This window comes from Eucalyptus grandis, chromosome 3 (genome assembly GCF_016545825.1).
Source record: "Eucalyptus grandis isolate ANBG69807.140 chromosome 3, ASM1654582v1, whole genome shotgun sequence".
NCBI classification, from domain to species: Eukaryota; Viridiplantae; Streptophyta; class Magnoliopsida; order Myrtales; family Myrtaceae; genus Eucalyptus; species Eucalyptus grandis.
This window is the reverse complement of record NC_052614.1, coordinates 16,988,483-17,005,729: the sequence shown is the minus strand read 5'-3', so window position 1 is coordinate 17,005,729 and position 17,247 is coordinate 16,988,483. Positions and strand designations below refer to the sequence as shown.

The window sequence follows — 17,247 nt, the reverse complement described above, 5'->3', positions numbered from 1 at the left end:
TTTGCTGCACCGGCATTCGTAAAAGCGAACAGACGGCATTTATCAAAGCTTGTGAGCAGATAATTATGCAAGCCAAAGAATGGACCATGAGATTGCTGCAGAGAAACTGAATTCAAGTGATCCAACCTTCCTCCAATCTTGTATCCTCTCTGTTCGTTTTTCTAATATCTGTTTTAAGGCATATTCAATTGGGATTGGACTGGGCGGCAAGAGCCCTGCACACGTGCCCAATCTTGTATGCTCTGTTCGTTTTTATCCATGTATGTACTTGTGCATATGAAGATGTATGTAAACTCGTCGCATGTGTCTAAGAATGGTCATCATGCTCAATGTCCGGAAGTATGACGAAGCCCCTGTTGGCGTCTGGTGCTCCTTATGAGCATAGGCCGACGGTCAATAGCATGACAGAAGTTGTCGTGTTCACTAGAAGGAAGACGGTTGCTGTTGCGTTTGGGGGTGGGGGCCTGGAGCTCAATGTTTTTGGTGGAATGTCGAGTGCATAGCTGTAGAGAGGAAGTAAAATAAACAGAGCATCGAAATGGAAGAAACAAAAACTGTCGTCACGTGCTTTCTTTCATGTTGTAAATAATAGTATATAAATTAATTAAATTAGATTTAAAATATTCAAAATTTTAAAAAAAATAAGAAAAATTTAAAAATTTAAAAAATTTTAAAAATTAAGAAAATTTAAAAATTTTAAAAATTAAGAAAAATTTAAAAAATTTTAAAATTTTAAAAATTAAGAAAAATTTTAAAAATTTAGAAAATTTAAAAAAAAATTAAAAAATAAGAAAATTTAAGAAAATTTTAAAAATTAAGAAAATTTTAAAAAATTAAGAAAAATTAAAAAATTAAGAAAATTTTAAAAAATTTAAAAAATTAAGAAAATTTTAATTTTTTTTTTTTAAAATTAAGAAAATTTTAAATTTTTTAAAAATTAAGAAAAATTATAAAAAATAAAATTATAAAAAGTTATAAAAAGGGGGGTGGGAGGCCAAACGGGCGGCTCCCTTGCCGCCGTCGGCGGCTCCCACCGCCGCCACCTCCACCGCCGCCGCCTCCCGCCCCCCTTTTTTTAATTTTTAAATTTTTTTTTAAATTTTTAAATTTTTAAAAAATTAAAATTTTTAAAATTTTCTTTTTTTAAATAAATTTTTTTAATTTTTTAAAATTAAAGTTTTTAAAATTAAAATTTTTAAAATTTTCTTATTTTTTATTTTTTAAAAATTTTTTTAAATTAAATTTTTAAAATTTTTTTTATTTTTAAAATTTTTAAATTTTTTTAAATTTTTAAAATTTTTAAAATTAAAATTTTTAAAATTTTCTTATTTTTTTAAATTTTTTTAATTTTTTAAAATTAAAATTTTCATAATTTTCTTTTTTTTTTTAAAAATTTTTAAAAATTTTTAAAATTAAAATTTTAAAATTTTCTTATTTTTTAATTTTTTTTAAATTTTTAAAATTAAAATTTTATAATTTTCTTTTTTTTTTAATTTTTAAAATTTTTTAAAATTAAATATTTTATAATTTTCTTTTTTTTTTTATTTTTAAAATTTTTTAAAATTAAATTTTTAAAATTTTCTTTTTTTTTTTTTTAATTTTTTTAATTTTTTGAAATTGAAATTTTTAAAATTAAAACTTTTTAATTTTTTTTTAATTTTTTTTTAATTTTTATGCTTTGATTTGAGAGCTCGTGAGCCACGTAGGCAAATAATAATAATAAAATATTGCCACGTAGGATTTCCGGCAAGGGTCGCCGGAGGTGGCACTTAAGTGCCCCATTCGAAAAAGTGGCACTTAAGTGTGCATCAAGCTTTTGCAAGTTATAGACTTAAGTGTGCCAGGCGTTATAGACTGTGCGTACTTCGCCTAAAATAAACAGAGCATCGAAATGGAAGAAACAAAGTAACTGTCGTCACGTGCTTTCTTTCATGTTGGTTCTTGTCAAATTACTTAATCAAAATAGGGGAGTGCTTGGCCATTTCTAGTTAGCATATGTGCATTGCGTTTGGTCCTAATTCTCGATTTGAAGGAAGTATTGCTCAAAAGTGTTAGTTAAGACACAGTGTCAATTGCTGAAATAGAATCAACCGGTAACAGCAAAGCTCACTCCAGATGCTCTTTCAGCATTGGTATTATGTAAGGTCTACAATTCTGCATCATAAACATCTACGTGATGATAGCTGGTGGCCATATAACTGATTGCCATTATAATTTATATTCTCCCCACATTGATGTAACACATATACAGGAGTTTCACCATAACCAGTATCCTGATATTGCAGCAAGTGCACATAGACCTGCCTAGTACTACTGTTAACATTGATTATGTGAATGCAGCAGGAAACACAAACCAATCAGAGACAGGCAGGCCAACACAGGAATGGTTGCATCTTAGTGGATTGATTGCACAATCTGTGTGTAGATACTCCACGGGCATTCCTCTGAAATCCCAATTCATTCCTTCTGAAACGAGCGCAGCTATATGAAGCACAAGAAGGAAGGAACTGACCCTTTAACCAATAACTATACGTCTGCACTTTTGTGCTAATACAATCAACTAAGGAAAACAAAAACTTGGGCAAAAACTAATTGCTTGGTCAAATTGTAAGTACAAGCTGAATGACCAGATAATCCCGAGCGTAACAGTGTACTGAAGGGAAAGTGACTGCCCATGGCTATTGCCCAAGACAAAGCTTACTAGATGAGCCAACTTCTGCTGTCGAAAGGGGAGAACTTGGGGAATCGATTTTTATAACGGCAATGTCAAGATCCGTATAAGCATTGACAAATTGGCCTGCAACATTTTCTCCACATCTTGCATATATACAGCAACCTGCGACATTTTTTTCTGTAAGCCAAGAGCCCACGACCTTCCATGCTCAAGTCCATGAGATTAGTCTTAAAATGGAAGCATCACAATTTCCAGTACTCAACCAAGTGCAGCACGGCTTTGTCTGAGCCTTATATACAAGTCATCCTCCATCTAATAGCTTAAGCTTCTTCATTTTGGACTTTCTGACACCAATATATATATGAGGGTCTTTTTCGGCATAGTCACATACAAGAATAAAACAGAATATAATCCCAAGTACCAGAAAGGGCCTTCAGAAATAGTACTGGCGAAAGAAAATGAAAATAATGGCTCTTCAGAGTTACAGTCTCATCAACGTTGGGTTGAGGAAGCGATATGTTTACGCAGAATTACAACAATCATGCAGATTCTGGCAGAGCAGTGTTTTTCATGCCATGGAGTAACATGCTTATGCACAGGGAAGTAGAATGGCAAGATATTGAGCAAAGTCGAAGGCTAATTAATCTGACAAAGCGGGTTTCTTTCCCATCCTTACCTATACGTGCAGTTTACATGTCTACGTCAAGTTCAAGAAAATATTATTAGTTCCAAGATCATGAGGTAGAGAAGAAAACAGAGTGAGAAACTTGAACTTGCACTAATTTGAACAGCAAATTACGTCCTCTGACACCACCGTCCCCGTCAGCCGACTACATCAAGTTTGTTGTGTCAAAAACAACACCAGCCCATGTTAAATGTAGCCATTTTTTGTATAAAAGTTCCAGAACCTATCTTGCCGTCTACCTCTGATCAGCAAGATGAGGAGAGAATTTTCAGATTAGCCCAAACAAACGAGTAAGAGAAGATCTTTGGCCAGGACGACTCAATAAGAGAAGGATCACATGGCACACTTTGCCATCGTTTTGGAGCATATATGAACGCGGGAGCAATCCTCACAGCCACACCAGCTATTATATCTCTGCCAAAATATCCCTCATTTGGTTTTGCATTTTCTTCAGATTTGGCATAAGCTTGCCTTAATTGTATCAAAATACCTATCGAACTAGTTTCAGGAGACTTGGAGGGAAGTACTTCTGCAGGTTGCCGCAATGAAAAATGAACATCAGATGACAGAAAAGGAGTGGTGTTACCCATTGTTTCTGACAAAATTCAAAAGGAGACAAGAACGTGTCGTCGCTGATTCGAGGAAATAAATGCAAGGAGAGGTGGGGCGAATTTTCTGCTACTGATACTTAAAAGTGTAAATTGCTCTAGACTCCCCTCCAGCAATAAAAAAAAATTGCAGGCACACATTGGAAGTTTGGAACAGAGGAATGTGCTGAGAAGAGAAGCAGAAGGAAAATTACCTGTAGTAAGCTCCAGGGCAGAGACCAATTGATACCCAGATTCTGTCGATGTCTCCATGGAATGATTCCAAACCTAATAAAAACTTCCTCTCTTCTTTGAAAAACGTCCTCATTATCAATATCTCATTTGCTAACACGATAACTTAGAAAATAAATTAAATAATTAGATAGTATAAACATTCATATAACCATTTACTATTTTCACTACTTCTAAATTATAATTCTATTTTTCCAACTTCACACCCTCTCGAATGAAGTGTTTATTTTTTCATTCCAACATAAAAGAAAAATTGATTGTGGTTGATCTTATCCCAATCTCCTTTTAAATAACTAAGTAAAAGTATGCCCTATTTTCAAGTTTATAATTTTTTCAAATACAAATTGACGTAAATAATGCATATACAAATTTTGATGCCATTTTTCAAGTAAGAATCAATTGTATAAGCATAACAAAAGCCATTAGTCCGGGAATATATACATATATACATATATATATATGTATATATTTCTTATAATATATTTATTGAAAAGTGGAGATATTAAAACAATGGAGATTTTTTAATATATTAACTCTTTTTTCCACGCCATGAATTTTTATAGTTTGATTAGATACAGCAGAGATAAAATGGATGTATCAAATTGACCGATCTTTTACATCAAAATAAAATCATTTAATTGGTATGTTAAAAGAATATGTTGAAAATTCATAAAAGTAACTAAAAAAGTTGCCCACTTTTCTCGCAATCCTATGACCTTGAAAATTCAAACTCCTCTTTTTCATCGGTGTATCTAGTGAATTTAAAGATCCAACAATCATGCGTCTCTGCCTTCACGTAGATAGATGGAAGGATTAAAAAGGTAGGTTTCTAAGACAATCATTTAAATCGTCTGATGGAACACATCCGATTCATTTTTCATGTATCTTGTAAATCTAAATTGAGTTAAGCACATTCTTCAAAAAAGAGATGAGTTTATTTGTGGTAATTTTATAGATCTAAAAATGAACATAAACAAGGGATACATTGGTAGAAGTCTTTACCTGTATTCATGAATTTGGGATGAACTTCGGATTTTCTTGTGCCTAAATAATCGGATTTCAGATTTCATATTCAAGCCCGACCCGAACCCGAAAAACCGATCCAAACCCATCTCTTCTTCTCGCTGGCTCCCTCCCTCCTCTTGCCCATCACTCCTGTCCTGTTGAGGGTGTTGCAGAGGAAGAGGCGTGAAGAAATATTTTCTTGAACAAGATGGAGAATCAAACCGCGGGTCTCCATCTGGTCTCCGCGTTTCTCGCCATGGAACCCACCGACTGCGTGATGTCGCACGCGAGGTAAAATCTTCCTCTGCTTTTCCCTCTCTGCGCGCGCTTCACTGAGCTGACCAGTTTTATATATTCCTTTTCGCCCGGTCTTTAGTGTCTCTAGATCCCGTGTGCATTGAATTTGACGCAGTTGTCTCTTCTATTCGAGACCCAGATCGCTCGGTGGTGGGTCCGTGACGGTGGATGTTCAGAGGTTCATTTGGGATCATTGCATCAGTAAAGCTGTAAGTTTTGTTTGGGGGCTCTACCCAAACTCAAGAACCCAAAGCAAGAAACAAAGAGGATGTCCCAACTGAAGTGTCTTTTGGGTTCAGGTCACATGTTGACGTCGGTTTAGGATATAAGTGACAAAAAAAGAACAATCTTTTGTGTTTCCTCTGTGTCATTTCTGCTGAAGTGAATGTTTTCTTATACTCGTTGACACCATATAGACTTAGCCAAAATGATTATATGCTTCTGTGGAAGTTATGGTTCATGTTGCTACTATTGGAATTGTTGCTCTAGCTTACTAATACTAGCTCATGCATTAGTTCTTGAGTACCGGGTTCATTGCCATCTGTTTTGGCTGCATTATTTTAGTGAAGGATTGTTACTGCGTAGTTCTCTGAACAGGTGATGTGTTGATGCAGATTGGCAAATGTCATGCTCCGTACTTGAAAAACTTCTTGAAGAAGCTCATATTGGAAATTGAGTCTAATCGTGATGACGTGCTAGATGAATTGTATGAACTGTACAGCGAGTTCATGATTTCTTTAAAGGTAAAGCTTATTGTCGTTAATTTTCCTTACAGAATAATGTGTCCCATTTCTCCCTTTTTACTTATTAATCCTCAAGCTACCTATGACGAAGTCTTTTTTCATTAGGATGACAACACGGTCAAAGGGAATGTGAGGGCTTTGAAATATATTTCTTTTCTTTTCCCAGATGGTAATTTTTTTTTTCAGGTTTATTTTTTTTCACTTGAGTTTTTTTTGTATGCATCATCCGAATCTTTCGCTAATTATTTCCTAGATGCAAATTGTGAGGATGCAATGGTAAGGAAAATGGTGGTTCCTCTGCATTGTTCTCTCAACATGCTTGAAGGAGATACAGGGTATGTATGGGATTGAATCATGTATATTTCTGAAGAACTGAATGCTTGTCCTGGGTCATATGCTTGCTTTGTTTTGTTCAATTAGAGTAGACGTGGATGTATACTCTTCTTTTTTTGGGCAAGAGAGCACAATTTACACAGATGGTTTATTGTCTCATGCATTGTGTGGATTAATGTGCTGACTGAAATTAGCTTTCAGTCCATTCTCTCATCAGGTGCTCGATCTGGCCAGCCAGTCTATTTTTGTCAGAGTTCATACTTTCCTTTCCGGATATGTTCTCCAGCAAAACATGTTTTGAAGTAAGCTGTCAGAAGTGCGTCAGAATTTTCAAATAAACATTGATGTTATGGGTTCAATTTTCTTGTTTTATCCACATTGGATTTGGTTCTCTTGTAGACATTCCGTTATAAAAGTTTTGCCAACCCCATTATTTTTTTTTTTCTGTAGTAGCAATCTGATTCATCAGATCGAGATAATCACTTGGCCTTCTATTCCCTTCCCCCTTATCTGATTAGTTTGATCTGTTTTCACTTTATATATCATGCACTAGAACTGATTTCAGTTACTGACTAGAATATTGGACATAGGTTGGCTCGGGGGTTGGCTTAGTTGGTATCTGTCTCTCCCACGTGAAAGCTTCCAAGGTACTGTCCTTGAGTTTCAAGCATCTTTCTACTTAGGTTCTTTTGCTTTTGGCTGAACCTTCATATGTTTATGCATTGTTCTTAATTCATCAATCAGTATATGTAGATATGCTAGGGTTGCGCTCGCTATGGTTTTGGCACACAACTCTTTTGCTGTACTTGGTTCTTGGAATTGTTCTTGCTCCTGTGAGCTGGATATCAAAAGCTGATTTGGTTGTGAAATGAGTGATCTGTCCTTCAGCACACATACAAACTTGCCTGACCACTCTGGACATGGTTTCATGATGATACATGAGTAGCGGTTGAGAAATTGACCGTATTCATGCAGGTAATATTAAGCGATGGTGACCTATCAACCTTAAGCAACATGAAGCTTAATTTGAAGATGAATCAAATGAGCACGGAAGATGATGAGCCAGTAACTTCGGAATTTTTAGATTCTGTGAGTGATCATGTCATTATCCTTGCAATTCCACCCTAAGCGCGCATTTTTTCGAGTTTTTAGTTTCATATTTCACAAACACACTCCCCAGAGTTTTCCTTCTTAGATCTCATGATAGATATTTCTTTCATTGGTATGGAAGATATCGTTATGATAATGCCTTTAGCATAAAAGAGTAGTCCTGCTGCATGACTTCCCTGTTAGTCCTTTGGTTACCTCGATAGCGGTGGGGTTTGTCCTTTTTTATTGAAAAATTTGATTTTCTTGAGAAACGCAGACTTTGAATGAGGTCCATCCAAATATTCATCTTTTGCGATCATGTGGATCCTGATGCAGTTTGACCATGCGCAAATTGGAGGAATAAGAACTGAAATTGATATCATTTCCTCGCCCCAGGTAAAATGTTTACACCTGCCTTGGGAATGTGCATCTGAGAGCATACTTCAGGGATTGAAACTGGATATAATGTGAGTAGTTTCTCCACTAACACACTTCTTCTGTTGAGCATTAATGTGAGAGTTGTTTTCTCTTTTCATCAGTCGGTGAAGCTGAATTTCTCTTTTTCTACAGCTTAGGTGCAGACGTAATATACGACCCGTTGTGCCTGCCACACCTTGTGCGCATGCTCTCCATTCTTTTGGATAAAACGAAGTCATCTTCACGACTCCCAGGAGTAGGCTGCGGTGGTGCAATTGGCAGTTCACATGATTATAGCGATGGATGTGGTTCCCATGATGTTGTGGCAGCTTGCAGCAGTGCAGGAAATGCTGGTCCCACTGAGCATCCGATGGCTTACATTTCATCCGTCATCCGCAATGCCAATACTTTCGATCACTTTCTTGCTTTAGTCAACGAGGCAAACCTTGCCATCACAGACCTGACCGGAACTCTTCAACCCGCCAGTTTGCTTCCTTACATGCAATCATACAATAGATCGAGCATGCGACTGTTCAAGCTCTCAAGCAAATGATGCTCGCTGTTTGTACCTTACCATAATGGGAATAGTTTGTGCCCCATTTTCGAGTTGGCACACTCACGCAAGCAAGGATTGCGCATTGTCCTCATAGTGATCCGTGTCAGAGCATTTCTGAGACATTTCCTCTTATACTTTCACTTGGCCTATGTGATTTGTTGTAGGGATAGCGAGCATTGTTGTAGTAATTTTGAGTTTTGAGAGGAAATACTACATCCACACTGGTGTGAATGATGCTTACTCGACAGCAAGATACTTTGTTGGACGATAGCAGAATGAAACTCTTTTGAGGACGCTGAGTTATGGGGCTTGTATATCTGTAATCGGATGCGCTGACCCCTGTTTCCCCGGTGTTGTGAATTGCTGGAAAGTTGAATGTCCTTTTGATGCCAAAGTGAGAGGCTAACGAAATTGATGGGTCTTTTGGCTAACGTAACATCCAATGTCGATATCGGCCTCTGGGCAGCCGATGTCGAATTCAACCTCTGGACGGCCAATGCTCAAAGGGCGCACCACGAAAGCTGGATCGTCCGAGGTGTCCTCACGGTTACAGGTCCCTGGTCCTGCCACCCATTGATGATGATTATGCTCCCTTTCTGGTATGGTAAATGACCGCTGACAAGCCTTGCCTCTCAGATCCATCAAGAATTAGGTGTTCTTTGTGCTAATTAAACCCTTGCTGCACGTCTCCTTTCAGTGAATCCAATGATCATTCGTCGTTTCACACTTTGCACAAGCAAACGCCGCTGCAGATAACATCTAATAAAGAACCTGGCCCTTTTTTTCTTGATGATGCTTTCTTTGCCAATCCTTCTGTGAAATGCAAAGTATTCTGATGCCCGACGATGAGGGCAAGGCTTGACATTTCTGGAACTGGTCGAAGGACACCTCCTCATCAGCCTTGGGGAAAAATCATTGGCTTGCTATCGCATCCAAATGATCTGTTGAAGCCATATCAGGTCTGGAATAGCAGTGATACGAAGGAGATGCCCAGCGACCTAACCCTGTTGCATGCTGTGCTAAGGAGGACATGTACTTCAGAAAAGGATCAAATGCAGATGATACTTCACAAAGTCTTTCAGTGCAGAATATTGCTTACCTCTTAAGTTGTCTTCATGAAATTTCTTGAGGGACTTGCCCAAGATATGATTTTGGGCAACTGTGACGGAATAACCAAGGCGTCAACTACAAAAGAACGATGGGAAAGTTGACCAAAAAGTTCTAAAATTATTGCACTTTTACCAATTCAATTTCAAACTTTTCAATTTTGTCAATTAAATAATAAATGTTTTCATATTTTGTCAATTAAGTACATTGATCAACTTTAATTAGAAAATCGTTGACGTGGAAGCCAGTAATGTTACATATGACGGTTAGTACTAATGTAAATATTTTTTTTATAATTTAAAAATAAAATTGATTTTTCTATATTTTATTCTTTCTTTTGCCTCTTTTTTTTTTTTTACCAAGTCTAATGAGGGTTGATAGTGAGGACTTTGCAACCCTCGCTTGCAAATGGAGACAGCTTCATGTTTGGCAAGGTCCTCGCGACCCGCATCAAGTGGCGCCCTCATCTTTGACTAGCGAGGGTTGACACACCCTCACCTGCAACCGACAAAGGTTGGCTAGTGACTTTTGTTGGGTTTGGAAGGAAAAAAAGGAAAAGAAAATAAAGAAAATAAATGAAAGCAGAAATTTTAAAAAATATAAAAATTATTATCTTATTTTATAAAATGATTGATGTTGACATCAATAATTTTTTATTAAAATTGACTTAATAAACTCAATTGATAAAATATGAAAAAAAATTAGGATTTAATTAACAAAGTTGTAATGTTTTGAATTGAATAGGGAGAAATGTAATAATTTTAGGATTTTGGACAGTTTTATAGGGGGATCGATTGTTGCTGATTTTAGACACCGTCTAAGGATCTCTCGTGTGTGTCCAAATTCATAGTATGCCGTACGGCCGCTACGGGACATAATGATGAGTTGTGTCAACGTCTCTCTCCAACCACTCTAGACCTTCTGACTGACTGAGATTCAGCGTTCGCCGTCTGTCCTTTTCGGCACTACCACTTGTCTGATGATTCAACATCAGGTGAGCCGACCGCTTCGAGCTTCGCTGTCAACTTTCCAAAGTCCTCTCTTCTTCCAGACCAAACTTTTGATTAACCAATTCCCTTGGCCCGAAACGCACCACAAAACCAATCTCCACGTTTTAATCTTCGAGAGTGCCTGGTCCAACCTCGGGTTGCACTAGGATGCCCCCATCAGTGTTAAGGTTAGAACAAATTATCCAATCAATCTGAGACGCATTGTACAAATGTTAATTTAGCTATAATTTTCTAGCCTAATTAATTCAGTTATAAAAATTTATCAAAATTAAAATGTGGTCCTTTTGGTCAATATTCGCCAAATAATAGTCTAGTCATCTCCAACAATTCTACTTGGTACTCCATAATGTCAATAATCTTTAGTGAAAATTGACTAGAATGAATATATTAAAATTGGTATTGGCATGAGTTTAAAACTATTTTTGTAATTTGCCTACTAAATGTGACCCATCCCACGTTCTTGTACTTTCTTGGTTTGTTCTTCTTTTATTTCAAGACGATATTCTTAATATATTTAAATATTAATGCTCCGTTCATTTCACGGCTAATATAATATTTTTGAAAAATATTTTTCTTTAAGCCATTTTTAGGAAAATGATAATATTTTATAGTATTTGGCTGAAACTTAAAAATAAACTAGAAAATGTTTTCCACTATTTGTTAAGGAAAATCCTTTGCTACATTCACCCATTTCAATAATTGTTTTATCATTATATTTTTTAATCAATTTTTAATTCTTTTTAATTCTTTTTTTCCTTTTCTTTTCTCCGGCCACAGGCTTGAGGTCGCCTAGAGCCTAAGGCCAAGCTCACTTGAGGCAACAAGCCTAAGCCTCATCAATTTCAGCTTGCTCGATGCTGGTTAGGCAAGCTTAGCCTCGTCGAAATCTGGTAATGTCGAGCCCTGTCGGCCCGTGGCAAGGCTCGACCTTGCCTACGACCGACTCGGGCAAGGCTCAACCTTGCCTACGACTGATCGTTGACTGCCACCGTGGCCGATGTCTAGCCAAGGAACTAGTGACTGGTCAAGGAAGAAGAAATGAATTTTTTTTTAAAGAAAAAAAGAAAAAAATAATAATAAAAACTCTATTTAAAAATTAAAAATAAAAATAAAAGGAAATGGTTTTTGATGAAAGAAAGTGAGATGAAAGGAGATATAAAAAATATTTTCCTCTTTCTGAAAAACAAAAAATATTTTCACCTATCTTAAAAGATTTTTTTTTGATGAAAAATATTTTCCCCAACCAGTTCATTTTTGTGAAAAATATAAAAAACATTTTCTTGAAATTTATTTTTGTAAAATGAATGGAGCCTTAAATCATACATTTCTCAATAGTTTAAATATTTAGAATATTACAGCTTCCTACATGGTTTCAGTCAAACATGCCGTCCCACAACCGAAAAGTAGTTCTCACGGTACTCTGGAAACCGTAGATTCTTATCCATACATGGTTTTGGGTCAAAGATGCCATACCACTACCAGAAGATGGTTTTGAAACCCTTTAGATTCTCGGCTGCACAAGCAAGTTACGTTCCAACCAGTCAAACACTAAAAGACCCAAACGCCAAATCCCACCATCTCCCTAAAAGTCCATATTAAATCAAACAACAACAAAACCAGCATCTGCAATACCTAGAACTGGGCGGCACGGTCCAGGAACCTAGGCAAGGGTGGGCAACCCTCGCCTAGATTTGGAAGAGCACTGCTAGTTGGTGGGGGTTGCTAGTCCTCGCTCAAGCTTCGGTGACCTGCTGGCCATTGTCGTTGCCCCACCGACAACGGGGGCGGTGGCATGCTTTTTTTATTTATTTATTTTTTTAGTTTGCTTTTTTATGAAAAGAAAAAAAGAAAAAGAAAGAAAAGATGAAAAATATTTTAAAAATTGAAAGACGAAATTGCCCTTCACCAGTCGATGAGTTCAAGCCCTTTTTTTAAATCGATATGATTACTCTAGGCCTTTATTTGAAAAAAAATGAGTAACAATTCGGATTCTTATTTAAAATAAGGTATTTTTCATACTCTTATTTAAGAAAATGAAACATGCCCTTATTTGGAATTTTTCCTTATTTATGGGAACTCCATTCTAGCACATGATGCTAGGCTCCTCAAGCCCCAATTCCCACACATGTGATGTTGTTCTATTGAACTCTAAGAAATCCTTTCTTCCCTATCTAAAGAAATTAGTTAGCGAAAGCCTTCATGCGATCCAATGATTAGTCAAAAAATCTAGGTACTGCACTGTCATTCTCTCTCATTTACACCACCTAGACCTATCAAAATAGGTCACAAAATTGATTTTTTTCAATTCATGTTTAATAAACCAAATTGTTATATGAGTTAGTTATATTAAATAAAAAGGGTTTATAATGGTAAAATCCAAAATAATATGCATGTTAAATGAGTTTACAACTTCTTAGACCTGATTCATTCTCTCTTACTCTCATTGATCTTGTGCTTGCTCATTTCACATGATCACCTTGAGTATGAGTTTTCCTAAATTTGATTAATATTGAAGTGTTTTAGCAATATGAATTGGGATGTAAAGTATGGATAGAATTGAGTATGGATTATTAAATTTATATTACATGAAAATGGGTCAAAACAAATCAAATCGATCAATTTGGGTTGACCCATTTCACTCACTTACATTTAATTAAAAGTGTAAAAAAAAAAAGTTTCTTTTTGGACCGAAAAGTTAAAAAAAAGTTGGATAAACTAGAATACGTCTTCTTCAATGTCCATCCCTATCGTTCTTCTTCTCTTGCTTCTTGGACTGAAACGCCGTGGAGGATGGCGCCGCATCATAGACGAGCCGCACTTCCGCCATCATGCACACCAGGAGCCGCGTCGAAAGTCCCCGGCTCAGAGCCAAGCCGTGGCTCGGGGCCCCGATTCGCTGTGGACGACTGAGCTCCTGGTGACTTTCCTCCCCAACTCAGCCGCGAGGTCGTGGCGTGGCTCGAAGCCGGAGCTTCGGGTCACGGGTCGTTCTGCTTCGAGGAACTCCGCGGCGCAACCTATCTCCTCAACCCTCTGACCCGAAATCGTCTCACCGTCGAGCGCCGAACCTGCGCAAGTGGCGGTGCCGGCATAGAATCGGAATAGGGCCGACCGCCTGAACTACAGGTAGAAGATGGTGCGGTGAGCTACTGCCTGGTCCGCTCGATAAGGGAAGAGGTCCTCGATAGGTGCTTGCTGTCATAGAGTGACATTGCAAGCGTCCCTCCCAGCCTCCTCAACCCGTGTTCACCGCCAGGTCAGTCCACTGGAAAGCTGCCGGCGGAGGCGGCGTCATCATCTCGTCCTTCGCGAAGGAGGAGTCCACGCATCCATGCCGGGAGTTCTGGGGCTCGTCGACCGTTCGCGCAGGGAGAGCTCGGACTTGTGGAGCGAAGGAGTACGGTGTCCGGCTGAGATCGCCACTCCGGTGAGCAGTCACTGGTTCCTCGAGGTTGTGGGCTGTTGAGGCCGGAAGATGGTGCTCAAGTACTTGGAGATCCTCTTGTGCTAAGATCCGGTGACTGACGAGCTGGAGGGGGCGACGCTTGCAGCACCACCGTGAGTTTGCTTTTCTGCCGCCACTGGTCAAGTCGCCGTCGACACAATTGGTCAGCCGCCGGCCCTCTCTCTCTTACACACGAGGAGAGAGACCCGCATAGTCGAAGAGACACCCACAAGCTTGAATACCCACATACAATAACCTCATCGCCATCGCCGCTCTCCCCGCAGTTCATTCTCACCCACTTCTTCCTCTTCCTTTCCACTCTTTTCCGCCATCTCTCTCACCCAAACACGCGCGAAGAGACACATACAAACCGGACAATAACCTCATCTCCATCGCCCGCTCTCCCCCAGTTCATTCTCACCCACTTCTTCCTCTTCCTTTCCTTGCCCTTTCCGCCATCTCTCTCTCTCTCTCTCTCTCACAAGCACTTGAAGAGCCGCGCACAAACTTGAAGAACCCTAATACGATAACCTCATCGCTGCCTCCCTTTTCCACCATCTCTCTCTCTCTCTCTCTCTCTCACACACACACACACACACTCGAAAGGAGACACAAAACTTGAAGAACCCTAATACAATAACCTCATCGCCATCGCCCAGTCAATCCTAGTTCATTCTCACTCACTTCTTCCTTTCCCTTTTCTCTCTTCTGATGGACGCCATCTCCCTCCGTCTCTCTCTCACACGCTTGAAGAACCCCCCCGTACAGTAACGTCACCCCCGTACAGTCTCTCTCTTCCGTCAACTCCATCTCTCTCACACACGCACACTTGAAGCACCCTCATTCTCAGTCACTTCCTTAATGTTTCCTCTCTTCCGTGGACAGTATTCATCATCCCTGCCATCGACCTCTTGGCAGCGCAGGTGATGATATTAGCTTCCTCACCTGAGTTTCCTTGTTCTTCTCTTCACTGCAAATTATCTTCAGTTTGGGGAGTTTTGGGCAGGTAAATCAGCTCAAGCACAAGTCCAACAGAGTGAAAAGGGGCCACAAGCGAATATGGTGATGAAGATCATCAACAAAGTATTGACGATATTGATGCAGTTGTTGTGGAAAGTGGTGAGACCTGAGGATCTCAAACTTGGGGATCACGTTTATAGATATGGGTTGTATGGACTATACAGCCATCATGGTGAGTTCTCCTCATCTTCCTGATCTTGCACTAGTCCTATTCTTTTTTTCCTTCCTTCTTTTTCTGGCCAATCTTTTTGCTCTTTAGCCGATCAATTTACACTGATCGACTCCATTTCCAACAACACCTAGAAGCCTCAGTCAGATAGTAACATAATTCTAGTGGATGGTTCATCGAAATTGAAGCCACCGGAGGATAAGTGACTAAAAGCTGTGGAGCCAAATGAGATGCAAATTAATGGTAGTAAATGTCACCCGCCTGTTCATCCTGGTGTCGATTCTCTTCATCTCTACTCTTCCTCTCCCCATGATTTTCTCTCCTTTTTCTCACAAAGCAAATGTAGTAAATTCACGGAAAAGGTCACTCTCCTAATGAAGACGATAGGGAACAAGATCAACAGGCAAGTGGACATTTGGGTCGACTGCACATTAATCTTTTTTCAGCAATCAAAATTCTTTCCTTTCAATTCCTTCTCAATGTTAAGTGAAATACACTGGTTAATAACTGCACTTGTGGCTTGTAGAGTTCCCTTTCTTATACCATTTATCCGAAGTCAGCCTAGGCCCGAAGCAAATGATACTATCAAAACCCACTTTTCATCTTTGAAGAATCATGGGTCGAGCTGCAGCTCCACCCGGTTTACCTTTGGCTTTGGAGGCTCCATTAATATTGAGTTTAATCCTTCCCCACTGTTTTTCTTTCATTTCAAGGCAATTCATATATGATTTCTCGCCAGAGAAAAGGCGTGAAAAGTTCAAATGACAATTCAAATCGGATTTCTCCGATTGCTTGCGGTCATGATGGATGGCTCGTGAGTCCACTTTCTTGCACTATGCCAAGTCAAACTTAAACACTTGCCTTTACCAAAAAAAAAAAAAAAAAAAAAACTTAAACACTTGCCCTCAGCCCAGAATGAATGATAAAATCAATTCCCCCTCTCGAAGAACTGGGACAAGCTGCGGCTAAATCGGAGTCACCTTTTGAGGATCTATCTGCGTTGAGTTTAATCCACCCCCACGGTTTCATTCTCCTCTCCTTCCATTTTTTCTTTTATTTCAAGGCAATTTATATTTGAGTTCAGTCAAACATGCCAGAAAAACACCCGGCAAAAGTCCGATCGATGGAAATTCGGGAATCAATTGACAAAGTTCATGCCACGATGATCTACATGGAAGGGCAGTTTTGTTGATGCAGAAAAAGGCACCATGGGTTCTAATAACACAGTGGAAAACCTGGATTCTTGTTTGGTGTTGGGTTTGTTGGGGGGGAAGAAAGAGAGAGAATTTTAACACGGATTTTGTCTTGACTTCCAACAACCAAGGAGAAAGGGAGAGAATTTTGACACGGATTTTGTCTTGACTTCCAACAACCAATCAACGGTGAAAGAAATATTGGGCGTCCTCATGTGTCAGCGTAGCAAATAAGAAAATTCTTAAGAGGAAGACACGTGTCGCATGTGGAGCCCATTACGTTCAAAGCTCCTCTCCTCTTTCTCTCTCTGGACGCTTCCCTCTTTCTCTCTTATGCCTCCCCTTCACGCTCTCTCCTCTCTCATCTCACGCTCTGTCTCACCCGCCTCCTCTCGCTCCCACCGACCCCTCGTCTGACCGACGAACCACCGTTGCCGACCAACGAACTTTGCGATGAAGGAAGCAGAGGCGCGTGGTGGTTCGTCGGACGATGGTTCGGTCATGACTCAGAGGGAGAGAAAGAGAGCAGCTGGGAGAGGGCAGCGACTTGGCGACGGCGGAGCCGGAGGGGCGGCGCTGTGGCTTGTTGGTCGGACGAGGGCACGGTAGCTCATCCGACGAACCACTGCGCGGCTCCGCCTCACAATTACCTCCGCCATTGCGAA

At 39.1% G+C, this 17,247-nt stretch overlaps 1 protein-coding gene across 3 annotated transcripts; it reads left to right on the top strand.

Annotated features, from left to right (window-relative positions):
- The first annotated feature begins 5,316 nt into the window (after nt 1–5,316).
- On the top strand, nt 5,317–8,931 carry LOC120291235 (putative uncharacterized protein DDB_G0277003). 3 transcript variants are annotated; one of them, XM_039308321.1, is made up of 10 exons: nt 5,317–5,494; nt 5,640–5,709; nt 6,115–6,243; nt 6,349–6,412; nt 6,497–6,578; nt 6,794–6,878; nt 7,167–7,223; nt 7,552–7,665; nt 8,002–8,132; nt 8,236–8,931. In XM_039308321.1, exons 1-10 carry the CDS (start codon nt 5,412–5,414, stop codon nt 8,633–8,635), a joined length of 1,215 nt encoding a protein of 404 aa, XP_039164255.1. In that variant the 5' UTR covers nt 5,317–5,411; the 3' UTR covers nt 8,636–8,931. The 3 variants fall into 3 exon arrangements, with proteins under 3 accessions (XP_039164255.1, XP_039164257.1, XP_039164256.1); XM_039308322.1 differs by having other exon boundaries at nt 5,320–5,494; nt 8,062–8,132; XM_039308323.1 differs by lacking the exon at nt 7,552–7,665 and having other exon boundaries at nt 8,062–8,132.
- Nucleotides 8,932–17,247: the final 8,316 nt, after the last annotated feature.